Source organism: Ailuropoda melanoleuca, chromosome 10, assembly GCF_002007445.2.
Source record: "Ailuropoda melanoleuca isolate Jingjing chromosome 10, ASM200744v2, whole genome shotgun sequence".
Taxonomy (NCBI): Eukaryota; Metazoa; Chordata; class Mammalia; order Carnivora; family Ursidae; genus Ailuropoda; species Ailuropoda melanoleuca.
In genome coordinates this window covers 51,599,107-51,616,060 of record NC_048227.1, presented here as the reverse complement: position 1 = coordinate 51,616,060, position 16,954 = coordinate 51,599,107, and the positions used below count along the sequence as shown (strand labels likewise).

Genomic DNA, 16,954 nt, shown 5'->3' with positions numbered 1-16,954 from the left:
CTGTATGTGTGGATCTGTGTCTTATTCATTATATCCCCACTGCCTAAAGTTTAGGTCCTGAGCCAGTGTTGATGGATGGCTAATTCTGAAAGTATTCCTATTACTCACATTGGACTACTTTTCTTATACCCACTGAGTCTTTTAGCCTGAGCGTATTTATCAACAGCCTCCTCAGAAACTTGCTATGAAGTTGTTGATAGTAGCCTCATAAGATCATAATGATATATTTTAATCACCAAGTGAATAGGAATTTTTGGCCATTTCTTGGTTTTATCTTTCTAGGTGTGTTACACTGTAATCAGAGAAAGTGGTCTATATTATTTTTCGGTTTTGGAACTTACTGAGCTTCTGGTGACTTAATACATTTAATTGTTACAAAGCTCCTATAGCTATTTAATGTAAATTCCCATGTGTGTTTTTCAGGATTGTGGGTAGAAAGTGCTGCTTTCTATCTATTGAATCAAGCTTGTGAAGTATGGTCTACGGAGTCATATATGAGAGGATTCTCAGTTGACCTCTAAACTCAGCTCTGTCCACTCTCTCCTCTCACTCATCTACCTTCTGCCTAGCTTGTTCCAATCTCCCTTTGCACATTTACTTTTTCTTCTGTTTCAAGGTTCTTATCCCCGATCATCTCTCAAGTATTTCTTTAGCAAGGCTTTTCTTCATTATCCCACTTAAAGTGGGACCCCTCCCATGCCACCTTTTATGCCATTACCCTGTTTTGTTTTACACATGGCACTTACTGATACCTGAAATTGCCTAATTTGTTTATGAGTTTATGGTTGTCTCTCTCTCTCTCAAAAATGTGAGCTCCTTGATTGTAAAGACCCTGTTATGTGTGTTGCAAACTGTTATGTTTATTGTTATTTCCTGGTGCTCCCCTTCCCCCACTCTAAAATGCATTTAGGTACACAATTGAAATCTGTTGACTGACTAATGAAATGGCTGACAAAATCCTCTCTGACCTTACTTAAAATGCTATCCTTCTCCTGTCTAAGGAGTATTTTTTTTTGTTTACTACCTTTTCTGACTGTTGTTATTTATTTTATTCTTGAATCCTTTCTAGTAATAATGAATATCAAATTAGAACATACTTTGTCCCCTTATTCTTTGTGAAAGCAGGCTTATAAAATACTCGCTAAAAATCAGAGAATGAACAATAATTTACAAAATATGATTTCCAAGGCTTATTGAGTTATTTTCTGGATAATATCACCTAAAGGTAAAACTTTCTGAATTAAATTCAAAAGCATATTTTGAAATTTCGCTTATTTTCTTTTTTTTTCATTTTCTTCTATAAATTTAGCTAGTTTATACATTTTTTTAATAATTTTACAAACCCATTGATTTGTAAGTTTAATGGAGCAAATGGATCTGTTTCTTTAACCAGTCTGAAACTCTGCCAGACAAATGTTTGTGTTGATTCAGTACATGATAAACTCAGTTTAGGGTTTTTTGCAATGGAGGTTGTTTTTATATCCAGAGAAATACCTTTAATTTGAAAGGAAGTTTGATTTACAAGTTATAGTTCTTATTCTTTTACAAAACTGGTTAAGAATCCTCTAAGGAGGGGCGCCTGGGTGGCACAGCGGTTAAGTGTCTGCCTTTGGCTCAGGGCATGATCCCGGTGTTATGGGATCTAGCCCCACATCAGGCTCCTCTGCTATGAGCCTGCTTCTTCCTCTCCCACTCCCCCTGCTTGTGTTCCCTCTCTCGCTGGCTGTCTCTCTCTCTGTCAAATAAATAAATAAAATCTTTAAAAAAAAAATCCTCTAAGGAGCCATATATATCTCATGGGTAGTGTTTTATTTAGTCAAATAAGCTCAGATATAACCTCTAAACTCATCTCTAAACTTACGGAAAGAGTTTGGAAGTCACAGGGCCACAGTTTCACTTATGTTTATAAGAAACCTTTGTGTCAGGAAATATACCCAGGCATTTGGATTTTTCCAACCTGTATGTGCATTGTATTAGAGTATGCAAGGAGAAATCTGGCATTGGGAATTGCTCCCTTAGGTGCAGTAAACTTGAGGATACCAGCATGATACAAGCAGATTTTGAACAAAAAAGAAACATAGGAAAGTGAAGAAATAAATAAAATATTTACCCAAATGTCTTTCCATGAACCCCCTTATTTTACTTATGGTAACAAGAGAGTGAGAATGACATATATTCCTAGATTTAAAAAGATAATAATATCGTATAGCCTTTCATTAAGGTTAGAAATCTTTTTATATGCATTCTCTCATGGGTTGATTAACTTGCCAAGTTCATTCTAAGTCATGTGCACTTTTTAAAATCACATCAGAGGGGCGCCTGGGTGGCTCAGTCGTTAAGTGTCTGCCTTCGGCTCAGGGCGTGATCCCAGAGTCCTGGGATCAAGCCCCACATCAGGCTCCTTCACTGGGAGCCTGCTTCTTCCTCTCCCACTCCCCCTGCTTGTGTTCCCTCTCTCGCTGGCTGTCTCTCTCTCTCTGTCAAATAAATAAATAAAATCTTTGAAAAAAAATAATAAAATCACATCAGAGATTTTCAAACTTTTTTTCAGGTAAGAAACCATTTTCTAAATCAGACTTTTATTTAGAAGCAAAGTATACAAAATATGAAAGCAGAAGAGATATGGGAACACAGACAGAAGGACTACTGTAGAGACTTGGGTCTGCAGAATGCCACCCAGTATTTCTGCAGAACCCCCAGGGCTTAGGTGTGAATGGTCCTTTACTGTATCATGCTAATGATATAAATTATTCCCCTTAGGAATGTTTTGTATCCTAATTTAAAATGGGAAGTTTGCATGTGATTAAAATGATTCTTTCTTTTGGCAAATACTAACATCCTGTATTGCTGATGTAGAGAATTTGAATAATGTTATTAATATGGTAAAGTGATCAAACATGTAGAATTGTGTATCCTATGAGTAGATAAATCTCAGGTCTCCATGGGACATTTTCTCAAAGCACAAATTGAACAGATCATAGTCTTTATAGAATACAATAGAAACTTAGAAATGACTTTTATATGATAAAATTATATATACACATCTATATAGATATATATGCATATATATGCACACATACATACATACATACATGCATACGTTCTACACTTTTATATCTGCTAAAATGAAGATTGAAAACTTAACCAATTGAAAGATTAATCGTCCACCACTTAGAGGTCAGTAAGTGATTATGGAAGGAAGGGAGAGGAGAAAAAGACAGTAGTCTTATACACCCAGAATTATAATTCAGAGTAAGAATTTTACTCTAAAATGAAACAGGAATGGAAGGACCATAAATATGTTAATTATTAAATGTTAAATATTAGACAATTTTAAATAGAATATTCTAACGAAAACAAATGGAAAAAATAATAAAGCGGAAAAAATAAAATTATTAAATAGGAACACAATAGAATTTTTTTAAAAAACTAAAATAGTTTTAAAAAAAACTAAGTAGAGGGGCGCCTGGGTAGCGCAGTCGTTAAACGTCTGCCTTCGGCTCAGTGTGTGATCCTGGCTTTCCAGGATTGAGTCCCACATCGGGCTCCTCCACTGGGAGCCTGCTTCTTCCTCTCCCACTCCCCCTGCTTGTGTTCCCTCTCTCGCTGGCTGTCTCTCTGTCACATAAATAAATAAAATCTTAAAAAATATATTAAAAAATAAATAAAAATAAAAAATAAAATAAAAAAAACTAAGTAGAATAAAGAAACCTCACAAGTCTAATCACAAGTAGAAAACCAGTGAATAAATACAATTAGAAATGGTAAAGACCTTTTACAGAATATTTAGAAACTTAAAAAGATGACAGTGCTATAAATTATCATGAATTAGACCTGAAAACATAATTGAGATAGAATTGGACACTGCTGAGTACTCATGAACAGTTAATGGACAAACTCCTCAACATGTGAGCTCTTTCATGGTCATGTCTGCATTTCTAACCAGGTCTTCTGTCACCTTTGTTCTCTAGTTCATACCACTAGTTCTAAGTGCGGCCATCTTTTAACTCACTGTCTTAAACTCACCTTCTTTTCTGGCCTTCCTGCCTGTCTTTTGTTCTCTCAGATTAGAATGCCAGCAATCATTACCTGCACTCAGCATGCCTTCCCTGACTTACCTGGGTTTAATTAGTGATCTCTGTCCATTATTCTCACAGTTTTTAGGAAGTGCTGCTATTAATAGGACACATCACAATGTTTGCTGTCATTAATGCATATAGACTCTAAGCTCCTGCTCTGTTGGCACTGTGCCTGTCATTAAGAGCTTAGTAGATAGTTGGTGAACAATAAATCAGCGTTGTCAGCAGTGCTCAGAAACAAAATGAGCGTATTATACTACACCAATGAACAGAAAAAAATGTGGCTTGATACATTTTTTGAGTAGTTTATAATTTTTCCCCATATTTTGGCTGTTACTCCTTGTAATCAAACTTTCTGTTATGAGTATAAAATTATTTTAATATAAAGTGCTTAATAATAATTTGGTAAGCCAATTTGAGAACTTTTCCTCTGTGATGATAGAACAGTTAGTTGTGTTTGTTTCTCAGAAATTCGTCTGTTTTACTGATACACTTAACTATATGTTACGATGACATACTAAGAGGAATACTATAAAATAGGTAAAGAATTATGGACTGAGTAAGCAGTCTGTAATTAGGGAAGGAAACTGCTGATTTTATAAATGAGTCTTCAAGAATTTTTTTTAAAAGATCCATGGAGAAGCACCTGGGTGGCTGAGTAGGTTAGGCGTCCGGCTCTTGGTTTCGGTTCAGGTCAGGATTTCCAGGTTGTAAGATGGAGCCTTGCATCAAGCTCTATGCTGGGTGTGGAGCCTGCTTACGATTCTCTTTCTTCCTTTGCCTCTGCCCCTCCCCACCTCTAAAAAAAAAAAAGAGAGAGAGAAAGAAAAGAAACAAAACTAATAAATAAGTAATTAAAAAAACAAAATGTTTAGAATGCCCCTGGAAATAATTTTTCATTGAATCTATTGTAACACAGTTTCAAATATTTCTGTCATGAAATTGTTGTGCATTTTAAATTTAAATTTGTAAAGCACTAGAAATATTTTACCTTACTTATTTTAGACTTTTATGTTTTTAGTTTTTAGCACCTGAAATTATAAATTGGTAAAACTTAGACTAAAACCTAATCCATGTATGTCACTTACCTTGTTACATTTTTAGATAACAAAACAAAAACCCATTTAACTAATAGGATTTTCCAGTTCAGGAAATCTACTAAAATTACATTTTAAATTATTTTATATTATTCTTAATGCCAGGTTTAGGCCAGGTTTTTTTTTTCATAATCTCTGTCTTTTAGACTATGTGTTATTATTACATATTGGTGGGGGGGAATCTTGTTTTATTGTAAATGTTTCATACTCTATATTTATTAAAAGTTATTCCAAACTCTGTAAAAATCCAAATGGGTTGAATTTACATCAGACATTAAATAATATAACCCATGTAGGTGGAATCCACACAGAGTATGATAAGAATTCTTGGGCTGTCTGCGACCTTACCCAACTACCTCGATGTTGCTACGTTTTTACACGTTAATCCCTGTATTGGACTTTTCTACTTTGATGGCCGTTTTCGACCAGTTCCTCTTGGACAGACATTTCTGGGGGTTAAAAGTGCAAATAAGGTAAATAATTTTTTTAATAATATACTTTTCTAAAGCTGTTTTTGTTGATGTATTGTTTAATGCTTGCTTGGCATTTCTCTATAAAACCTAATCTGTAGGATTACAAATTGAATGGCTTAGACAAAATCAGGCACACTTCTTTAACTATATATAGTAGAAAAACTCTTTCCAAAGTTGCTTATAGTTTGCATTGTTATTATCAATGTATATTTTGTATTCTTAGCTAAGAATACAAGTTATATATAACATAACTTTCAAAAAGTTATTTTGTGTGTGTGTGTATGATTTATTGACCTTTAAGAACAGAATTTTTTTCTTTTTTTTAGTTTTTGATGTAGTGTTCCATGATTCATTGTTTGAAAAAGTTATTTTGATATGATTGAAGGCTGGTATGAAATAATAAAAGGCTCTCATTAAACCAGTAATATAAATTTTGATACGATATTCATCTAAAATAAACAATACATTTTATGCAATTGAAAAATAATTCCTAGTTGCAACTATTAATGGAGGTGTTCTATTTCACTTTTAACATTTTATAATTACCATATTAATTAATAAAGAGTGAAATTCCTTATAATGCTTTTAAAAGCTTGTTTATAGTACTACTATGTACCATTTACAGTATTAGGGGCTTATTTCAGACTTCTGTAATATTGTGAAAGAATACTGTACTTTGCTCAAAATTTATGCATTTAATATTCTGTTTAATGACCCTTTTTTTTCTGTAGAAGAAATAAGGTTAAGAGAAGATTCGCATGCCTTATGACCTCTTCATAAAAGAAAATAAGATGAAATCATGTGTTATTGTGTCAACCTTGGTCTTTAATGTATTGCATTACTTGTCTTAAAAAATTTTTACAAGTAAAGTAGGGTCATTTTACCTTATACTATTACAAATAAAATACTCAGCTAAAAAATACCAGAAGTGACTGTCACTACAGTCTATGCTCCATCTACGTTGCATCAAAGTAAGGTATCTTTAGAGTTGTAGGGAGCCATTTCAGACTTACGGACAAAAGAATAGTTCATGTTCATAGTTATGCTGTGCATATTTTATCATTAATTGTTTCAAGTGCTTTTCAGTATCACATACTTGGTTTTTTTCAGTCACTTAATATATATTTGATTATTTAGTGTATTTTAATGTATCATTAGGACAGATGTAGAGCTGGGTTTTTTTATAGCTTTAGATTGTTCTTTCAGCTTTATAATTTAAATGATAGCAGATGGTTATCACAGAAAGATACAGAGAAGAAAAATTTTTCAGATGCTTTTCAGCCATTTTAAACTTTTTTTTCAATTCTGTCATACAAAGTGGTAAATCACTTAAAGCTAATTAAATTCAAAGTGTTTGCACCCTAATATGTTAACATTGTAATCATAAAAGGAATGGCATCAGGTGATTAAACCATCATAATTATTTTGTAAGTTTAGAAAAGTTTGGCAATATTAGGAAAACACTTTTACATATCTTACATACTGTAAATAGTAAATTAATTATATGTATTTATTAATTATAGATATATATTTTTTGTCTTGCTAAAATGTATTATTTTTATACTCAGTGAAATATACAATTGGTAACCATTAAGCATTTCCCCAGGGTGTTGTTTAGTATATTTACTAAGCAGTTTTTAATTGGTCATCTTGTATAGGAGGAAACTCTTATAGGTTTCTCAGAGTTTTATTCAGAAACACATGATGTGATTGAGTTATGAAAGAACATAGGAAGATGGTGTGCCTGACACCTCTAATTTGAAATAATGACTTTGGCTGGAACTCAACTCAAACTACACTGAAAAAATTATTGCGAGCTGAAGTTGTTTTTGAATCATTAATGGAGAGTAAATTATCTTGTGACTATCTTATTTTACTTAGTCACCACAAATCATAAGAGTAACAGAATGATAAAACATTTACTTTATTAAAGCAAATAATCTAAATCATAGTCATTTCATATGTGTGTGACATTTTCATCTCCTCCACACTCTTAATAAGCGTTAGAGAGATACAGGCTGAATCATGTGCCTGCTCCTTTGGATCAACCGTCTTACCTTTTTGGTTGGAAGTTTTCCTCATCATTAGTAGGGAAAATGAGACCCTCATGAATTTGATATTAAATTTTCAATTAATCTGAAAAATGTTTCTGTAGAAAAATACCCCTTTCCATATATATTACAAAAACAGCATGTTTCCTTCGATTTCAACATTATATATACCATGGTATTCTACTAGTAGTGTTTGGGTGATTTTGAGAATTCCACAAGAAAGTGCCCTAGTTCATAGAATGAAATAGAAGAAAAACAGCCTGAAGAGTGGGCTTTCCTGGGGAAGGCAGAGAAAAGAACTTAAAATTATTCAGGAATATCTACAACTAGTATATAATCCTTGAAATTGTCTTTAAAAAACTTGGCACATTTAGAAAGTTGGTTACTCTTGAAAGTATTCGATGAGGTATTTTATTTGTACCTTTAAACTATATTGTGTTTGTGTCTTATTAGGTTGTTACGTGCAAGGTATTTATATTGCATTTGTTGCTTCTGTGTTCTAGTTAATCTGAAAGGAAAAAATGCCTTAAAATCTGCAGGTTTTTTTGGTAGTTAGAGAGTTTATCATTGCTTCATTTTATGTTATTTGTGTTTTAAAAACCTTAAGGTACAACAATTGAATAACATGGACGAAGTATGCTATGAAAGTGTTTTGAAGCAAGTAAAGGCTGGACACCAGGTACACTTACTTTCTTTTATCCTGTTTTTAGAGAATACTTAATGGTTATAATTAATTTTTAGGCTCTTAAAATTTTTCTTGAATTCTGAGATCATGACTGTGAGTTTTTAGTTCTTAATAATTTTTTAGTTCCTGTGGTTAGCCATGTAAGTCATAAAATATTCATAGATAATATTATCATCCCAGTATTGATAGGTCATGCTATTTTGTTTGCCATTTTATTCAATAAATAAGACAGAGAAGAATTTCATCCTTTAAACTTCTGTGGTTTGGGGTTTTTTTTTTAATCTTTTTAAAAAGCACCAGTCTTCTTTCATACCTCAAAAATTTCAATTTGTATTTTTTTTACATAATGTAAAAATTTGAAATGTTACATTATTCTTCCTGTTTTCATGAAGTAGTATCAACTGAAATATATATAATAAAGTTTTCTGTTGTTTTATTGTGCTTGGAAGTTAAGCAATTTTACTTTTAAATTCCATTGTTCAAAATGCTCCAATCAAGATTGTTAAAGAAAAAGTGGAATAATAATAATTGCTTACATAAAACTTAATCCTTGCCCAATTGTATATGGGTCTTTGGATCATTTTATTTTATTATAGAATTTTTTTCTGTTATTAACCTTTTATGGCACATAAAATTAAATACTTTCTGGTCCTTTGGTTTTTAAATTTGTTTTAAGAGCAGTGAAATCCTTTTCTCCAGACTAAATCTTGTTTCAAGCCTCAGTATATAAACAAATCAAAGATGAATTAAACTTGAAGACACGGAACACTGCCCACTGAGCATCTTTGATCCATTTTGTCCCTTTAAGAAATAGTTTTAAAATCACGTTTCTAAGTAATCTCAAGAGAATGTCCTTAGGTTTAACAATAACTTTTTGGGAAAAGAAATCATGATTAAATTATATAATACTAATGACTTATTTTTCCTAGTGATTAGTAAATGTCTGAATCTGCTTAAGTTATATTTATTTTTGCTGAATTCTCTCACCAGCCAATGAGGCATGTACTATTATCATCATTTGACAGGTGAAGAAAATGAGGTGCTATACAAACTAAAGTAACATGTTTCCATCATTTCACTAGTGCAGGTGTAAATTCAGTCCATATGAGTGTGGAGTCTCCACTAACCATTGTGTCGTTATCGCTTTATGTGCATTTATTCTATATCAGTGTATTTTTTTATCCTCATTAGGAAGCTGCTTTATGAATTGCATTATTTATTATGTACAAATAAAGAAATGGTAAAGACCAATATTCTTTCTTTAAACAAAAATATTACCAAACACCAACTACTTATTCTTAGTCAGGAGCCAGGAAACTTTTTGTGAAGGGCCGCGTAGTAAATAATTTAGGCTTTGCGGGCTTTATGTTCTTTGTTGTAGCATGAAAGCACCCAAGAACAGTATATGAACAATTGGGCACAGCTGTGTTTCAATAAAGCTTTATTTGCAAAAATAAGCAGCAACTGCATGTGGCTTGTTTTCCAACCTCTGTTCTAGATCGCCTCACAAGATGTATTTGTAGTGAATGTCTGATGATCCTAAAATGTTATCTGGAGAAACATTGACAGCCTTTCAGTGAAAATCCTAAAAGAAAGAAATATCCTGTATAGCCACCAATATTTGTACCTTCTTTGTAAAAGAATAAGATAAGTTTATATTACAGAAAATTTAAACTGTATTATTAGCTAAGGAATGTAGCTGTGGAATCCAGAACATCTATTTGTATACACTATATTAAAAATGTTAAATAAATATTTAAATGTTTTCTCCATTATTTTTTTTTAAATAGATACTCTTTTTTAGAGCAGTTTTGGGTTCACAGCAAAATTGAGTGGAAAATAGAGAGTTCCCATATAACACCTGCCCCCACCTATGCACAACTTCCTACAGCAGTCAACATTCTGCACAAGAGTGGTACATTTATTTCGATCAGTGAACCTACACTTACATGTCAATATCACCTAAAGTCCATAGTTTACCTTAGGGTTCACTCTTGATGTTCATTCTATAGGTTTGGACAAATGTATAACGACATGCATCCACCATTATAGTGTCAGGCAGAATAATTTCATTGCCCTAAAAACCCTCTGTGTTCAGCCTGTTCATCATTCCTTCCCATTTACCCCTGGAAACCATTGACCTTTTAAGTCTTTTTAATCTCTCTGTAGATTTGCTTTTTCTAGAATGTCATGCAGTTTGTAGCCTTTTAGATTGGCTTTTTTCACAGTATCTATTTGAGGTTTTCCATGTCTTTTCATGACTTGATATCTTATTCTTTTTAGTACTGAATAATATTCTGCTGTGTGGATATACTACTGTTTATTTATTTACAAACTGAATGATACCTTGTTTGCTGCCAAGTTTTGGCACTTATGAATAAAGCTGCCATAAACATCTGTGTACAGGTTTTGTGTGGACTTAGGTTTATAAGCTTCTTTGGATAAATACCAAGGAGTGTGATTGCTGGATCATATGGTGAGAGTATGTTGAATTTTGTAAGAAACTGCCATACTGTCTGTGTAGCATTTTGCATCCCCACCATCAATGAATAAGAATTCCTGTTGCTCCATAGCCTCACTAGCATTTGGTGATGTCAGTATTTTGGCCATTCTAAGAGGTGGGTAGTGGTATCTTGTTGTTTTAATTTGCATTTCCCTAATGACAAATGATGTTGAACTATTTTCATATGCTTATTTTCCATCTGAATATGTTCTTCGTTGAAGTGTCTGTTCAGGTCTTTGGCCATTTTAAAATCAGGTTGTTCATTTTCTTATCGTTGAGTTTTAAGATTTCTTTGTATACTTTGGATAAAAGTCATTTATCACATGTGTCTTTTGCAAGTATTTTCTCCCAGTCTATGACTTGTCTTCTCATCTTTTCATCAGGGTCTTTTACAGAGCAGTTTTTAATTTTAGGGGAATCCAGCTCATCAATTATAACATGGATCATGCCTTTGGTGTTGTATCCAAAAAGGTCATCACCACACCTAAAGTCACCTAGATTTTCGCCTAGGTTACTTCTAGGAGATTTATGGTTTTAATTTACATTTAGACCTGTGATTGGTTTTGAGTTAAATTTTGGGAGTGGTATAAGGTCCATGTCTAGATTTATTTGTTTCTGCATGTGAACGTCCAGTTGTTCCAGCACCATTTGTTGAAAAGACTATCTTTGCTCCATTTTATCACCTTTGCTCATTTCTCAAAGATCAGTTGGTTGTATTTATTCTGGGTTCCCTATTCTTTTCCATTTGTTTGGCCATTCTTTAACCTATACTAGAGTGTTTTGATTACTGTATCTATATAGTGAAGTCAGGTAGTATTATTCCTCCAACTTTGTTCTTCAACATTGTGTTGGCTATTCTAGGTCTTCATTTAAGTACGAACTATGAGCAAACATTCTTTTTTCTGTAATTTTTTATCGTGATGGGATTTCTTCTATCACGGGAAAATTTTTTTCTAATCTATGATAAATTTCATTATAAATGTGAACCCTTAAAGATTTTTTTATCTCTTTTAAAATAATGGAAATCATACTGTAAATACTTTACTATGCATGGAACATATAAATAGATAATTATATTTTGACTCTAGTCAGGAAAACACCTACTACTCCTTTTGTAATTGAATAGCCTTGAAAATGTTATAAAAATATATAAGACACCACTGGTAGGAATGTTAGTGTTGCTTCTAGAATTAAAAAAAAATTAAAACAATCATTTTTCTTCCATTACAGTTAGCATTTAATGACCAGATAAGTAGATACTTGTTTCATTACTTTGGAACCCAAAATTGCATCTAATAGAATTAAATCACTTTTTTTGTAATAAAAAAAGAAGTTTTTGTGAATTCTTTCTTGGTCACACTGATAACTACATATATCCATGTATAAACATATACATAAATGTACATAGTTGTAAATACTAATAAAAGTAAATAGCTTAATAATGCCATTAGTGCCAGTACTGTAACTACTTTGGGGCCTTAGGAACTACAGGCCACCCATCTTTTTAACATTATTTGCCTTTATCATGCTGTTTATAATTGTCCTTTAAGTATATTTGTTGTACTAACCCTACCTTTTTTTCATTATATTACAAAATCTTACATTATAAAATATTTCTTTAAAAAATAAAATGCACCCTTATTCCTAAATGTTGGAAAGAGTAGTAGTTGTATCTTCTATTTTAAGTAAGTAAAAATCCTAGTAAATGTAATTTAAAGGATTCCAGGAAGATTATTTCCTCTTTCTCTTCTAGCATAGTTCTTTCACTGTTATAGAGGCTAACATGTCCCCATAGGAATCATGATTCATAAAATGTGCTGGCTGGAGCTGTTTGGTCAGTAGAGATGAGATCTTACTGCCATTCCTTTCATTCTTAGTGTGAAGTTGTTTAGTACGTTACTTTTTAAAAAGAAAGCTGCCAGAGGGCAGGCACTTGCAGTTATAAATTCTAAAAGGACAAGTTGGAATGAAGGGCTGGGTTCACAGCACTGGCTTTCTGTTTAGAAAGGACAGACTTGGATGGGGTACCCCAGGGGAGGCTTCGTGCTCCTCTAGGGTGTGAGGAACCTAGGAATAGAGAGTGAACAAAGCTGAGGCAAAAGTTGGGTACAAGCATTACCTTCCCACCTTTTGTGTGCATGTCATGGCATCCACAATTGCCAGCCTTTTAAGGGTACATGACCTCCAAGCTCTCTTCTTCTGTACTCCTGTCTGGCTAAAAATGCACTGTGTGGGGATGGGGCACCTGGGTGGCTCAGTCATTGAGCGTCTGCCTTTGACTCAGGTCCTGATCCCTGGGTCCTGGGATCGAGCCCCGCATTGGGCTCCCTGCTCAGCGGGAAGCCTGCTTCTCCTGCTCCCATTCCCCCAGCTTGTGTTCCCTCTCTCACTCTCTCTCTGTCAAATAAATAAACAAGATCTTTAAAAAAATGCACTGTGGATGATTGTGTAGAGTATGATTGCAATTTGAGAGCCCACAGAAACACTTAGGAATCAGGGATTGTGTCCAGATCTGTCCCTTTTTCCAAACAAGAATTAGAGCAGGATAACTGTGGCCCTCTTCAGGCTGTTCAGGCTTCTTAAGAAGTCAGGCTTAGGCTTCAGGTCTCATAATTTCTGTTTTTGAATGATTAGTGATGATGTTTATTTTCCATAATAAACATAATAGAACTATCTTAAGTTCTGTAGAAATACCCATCCATCTCTTTTACTTTTTTTAATTATAAAAATAAAATAACACTAAGGAAAATTTTTATAGTTCCACTGTTATTTTACCATTTTAACATTATTATTGTAATTTTTATATACATCCCACTATTCATTTTTTATCCAATTGCATGTGTAGCTTTCAGTTTTGTTCGCTAAAACTTACTAGTTATAATCCATTATTAAATTATACTGTACATACAGTTTTATATTCACTGTTTAATGAGTACTGAACGTTTTTCATTGTTTCTGCATGGTTCTAGCAACTTTAATGTCTGTAAAGAGAGGGAGTTTTTATTCAGTGTAAGTTTCAGACACCACGTGAGTCTCTCTGGACTTTTATTCTTCCCAAACCTTCGACATAAGCATTATGATCTCCTTTTGTTAAAACAGAAAGTGAACCTACAACATGTTCAGCAGCTTCCCGAGCTAGTACATACAGCTAGTAAAGGTTTGAACCAGGACTGAAAAACAAGTCTCTGTGGTGATAAAGCCCACAGCATCTTCAGAACTTTTCACTGCTCCTTTTAAGCTGACATTAGCTGTTCCTCTATTACTGGTTATTCCTACATTAGTGAGTGTTTTCAGTGTTTGCAATTTTCTATTATTAAAGATAGTGCTGCTGTCGTGACCATCTTTCTGCCTATTATTTTTTTCTGTTGAAACATTTACTCAGGATAAATTTCCTAAGATGAAATTATGGCGTAAATGGCCACATTTTGTGGTCTTGCCACATGATCCTATAATACATTCTGAATAGGTTATAACATTTTATGGTCATAGCAGACCTATGTAGGATTTTAGAAACTTAATGGCGTGTTTTTCTGAAAAGTTTATCAGTGTAATATGATGTAAGGTTATGATGTGCTGTGTTTTGCTATTTTGCATTTGTTTTACAATTTTAAGGCATATGAGAAAGTGGTATCATACCAATGAACTTTTTTCTTAGTTAGCAGCTATTACTTTTAAATCATGATTACAAAAACAATTTTGCATACCATATTGTCCATGGTTTGATTTGCATGTACACTCACTTTCAATTAGAAAAACCTGTTCTTCCCTGTGTTTTTACTTCATGACTGTGACCATGTGGTCTTTGACCTCTGTAACTGCATTTTTTTTAAGAGAGGGAGCAACAGAAGTGAAGGGGAAGAAGAGGGAGAAAGAGAATCCTAAGCAGACTCCACACCCAGTGCAGAGCCCAATGTGGGGCACGATTTCACAGCCCCAAGATCATGACCTGAGCTGAAATCAGGAGTTGGTTGTTTGACTGAGCCACCCAGGCACCCCTATAATTGCATTTTAAAATGTTGTTTAAATATAATTAATATAAAAGAGATTGAGGGGGGAAAAGAATTTGGACAAATTTAACTTTTGGACATACCAAAAAGCAAAAATGAGGGAATAAATCACTACTAATTCTACCAGAGTTTTTGTTGGTGTGTGTCTTTTCATTTTTGTTAAATGCATTTTATTCCATTAATTTCCCTTTTTTCTCAGTTACTTCTATACTTTCTCTATTATATTTTGTCTATCCAAAAATATGACAAAACCTTAAATAGAAACAATAACATTAAAGTATAAATAAACACTTAGATCAAAGATGTCCTATTTTAAAGTTTAGCCAGCATGTCTATGCAACGTTGTTCCTTTAGGTTCCGTGCTTCGGTAGGACAGGTCCTACAAAGTAAGATTGGGTTACAAAAACATATTGTTAGTTAAGTTCCTCGTGTAATGCGTCTTGTGTATGGGGTCTCTGTGGTAAATACAGTTTGATTGTGACAAATAGTCTCATCTTCAAACATTTAACATCTTTAGTGAGATGGGGATCATAGGAAATATGAAATGCATCAAGACTATGACTAACTGGTTGATATTTGCTTCTAATTTTGCTAGTATTACAAATGCCTGGGCCAGCGTCTCCAGATAATAAGTATGGCGCCGTCAAGGCAGTTTTATATCAATGTAATCATCTCAAGAGCTCTTTCATAGCATTATTTGAAAACGGAGCTCCATCTTTTTCATTTCTTTATTACCTATATTATGTGTGTAACTTTGGGAAAGTTGCTCACAGCTAAAATCTTTTTCTGTTTCAGTCTTTTCAAAAGGATCATTCTAAGTCTTCTGTTTGCAAGTTGCTTTGTCAAGTACAATTTGGCCTGTAAATTCATTTAGCTTAATGTGTGGCAGCTTCTACTGATAGCCTTTGTAATATGTCCAGAACTGAAATTGCAAGGAAGATAGAAACGAAAGCTATTATACATTTTGATTTTGGAAGCTGAGGTAGATACCTATTTCAACAAGGCTAACAATCTTTGAATTAATCCATCACACAAGGATTCCTGTTTCACAGTTCTTGATTACTGATGCTTATGTGGAAGTTTGTTTTCAGGGGCTTAGAAACCCCCCCCTCCCCTTGCTGGATTATTTTTTCCCTTTTTTCTCTCCTTAAAGACATACCATCACTAAGATATGGTCCTCTACTTTTATTAGAAGGTTACCAAAGAATTTCCCAATAGATTAAAGTTTCTGCGTTGTGTTTTTTCGCCCTCATAACTGAGTTGACTATAATGTTACCTCAGTCACTGTCTGTCTTCATATAAGGTTCCAAGTAATAAATTTCAACAAATGAATTTGTATCCATCTGTCAGAAAATGAAAAATATATAATTCAACGGTCTTTTCACCTTATTATCTAAAAAACTGATACCCAAATTAACTCTTCATTTATACTATTCTGCCTGGTCAAGTGACTGAAAGATCTAACTATGTATGCTTCATTCTGAGAGACTCTTCTTTTTAAATGTTTTGTTGTGCAGTAAATTATATATGTGTTTGTGTGTATATGTATTATGTGGAGAGAGAGAGAGATAGACCTTTGCTTATAGAATTTGGTTATAGTTTTATAACTAACTGTATTAGTGCTTTCCTATTAAGTAGCCAACTACGTATTCAGTAAATGTGCTCTTCCTTGTTATTAAGGGAACATAAGTTATTTCTCGTGGGGCTATGTACCTAACAAACTTCACCTTTATTGTGTTGCCTTTAAATACATCTTAGCAGTTAATACGCAGTAGTTAGAATATGTAAGTAAGTGTATTCTACTCCAGGAAAATCAATTGAATTTTCCCCACTACCACCTCATGCCCCCCACTCCCTGCCAACTAGTTAAAAAATCCTTCCAGTGACTATTCCTTGATTTTGTTTGTTTTCTTGCCTTTAAGTTGTTTAGTACTTTGGATTTTCTCCCTAATTGTGGTTTCCCTAAATACTTCAACCAGAGCAGCTGCTTTTCAGACCGTTATTAATAAGACTGAAATAAGTGTCCATTTTAAAAAATGAAAAATATAACTCTCAAGCA

At 33.4% G+C, this 16,954-nt stretch overlaps 1 protein-coding gene across 4 annotated transcripts in view; it reads left to right on the top strand.

Annotated features, from left to right (window-relative positions):
- Window positions 1-16,954, top strand: part of ASCC3 (activating signal cointegrator 1 complex subunit 3) — a 320,199-nt gene that overhangs the window by 123,033 nt on the left and 180,212 nt on the right. For 3 of the 4 annotated variants that reach the window (XM_011228387.3, XM_002921969.4, XM_034670897.1), the window contains exons 12-13: window positions 5,473-5,649; window positions 8,308-8,379. In XM_011228387.3, coding sequence (XP_011226689.1) covers window positions 5,473-5,649; window positions 8,308-8,379 — 249 coding nt within the window. Of the gene's footprint in view, window positions 1-5,472; window positions 5,650-8,307; window positions 8,380-9,883; window positions 10,105-16,954 lie in introns of those variants that run through there. The other variant, XM_019802533.2, reaches the window with a different exon arrangement.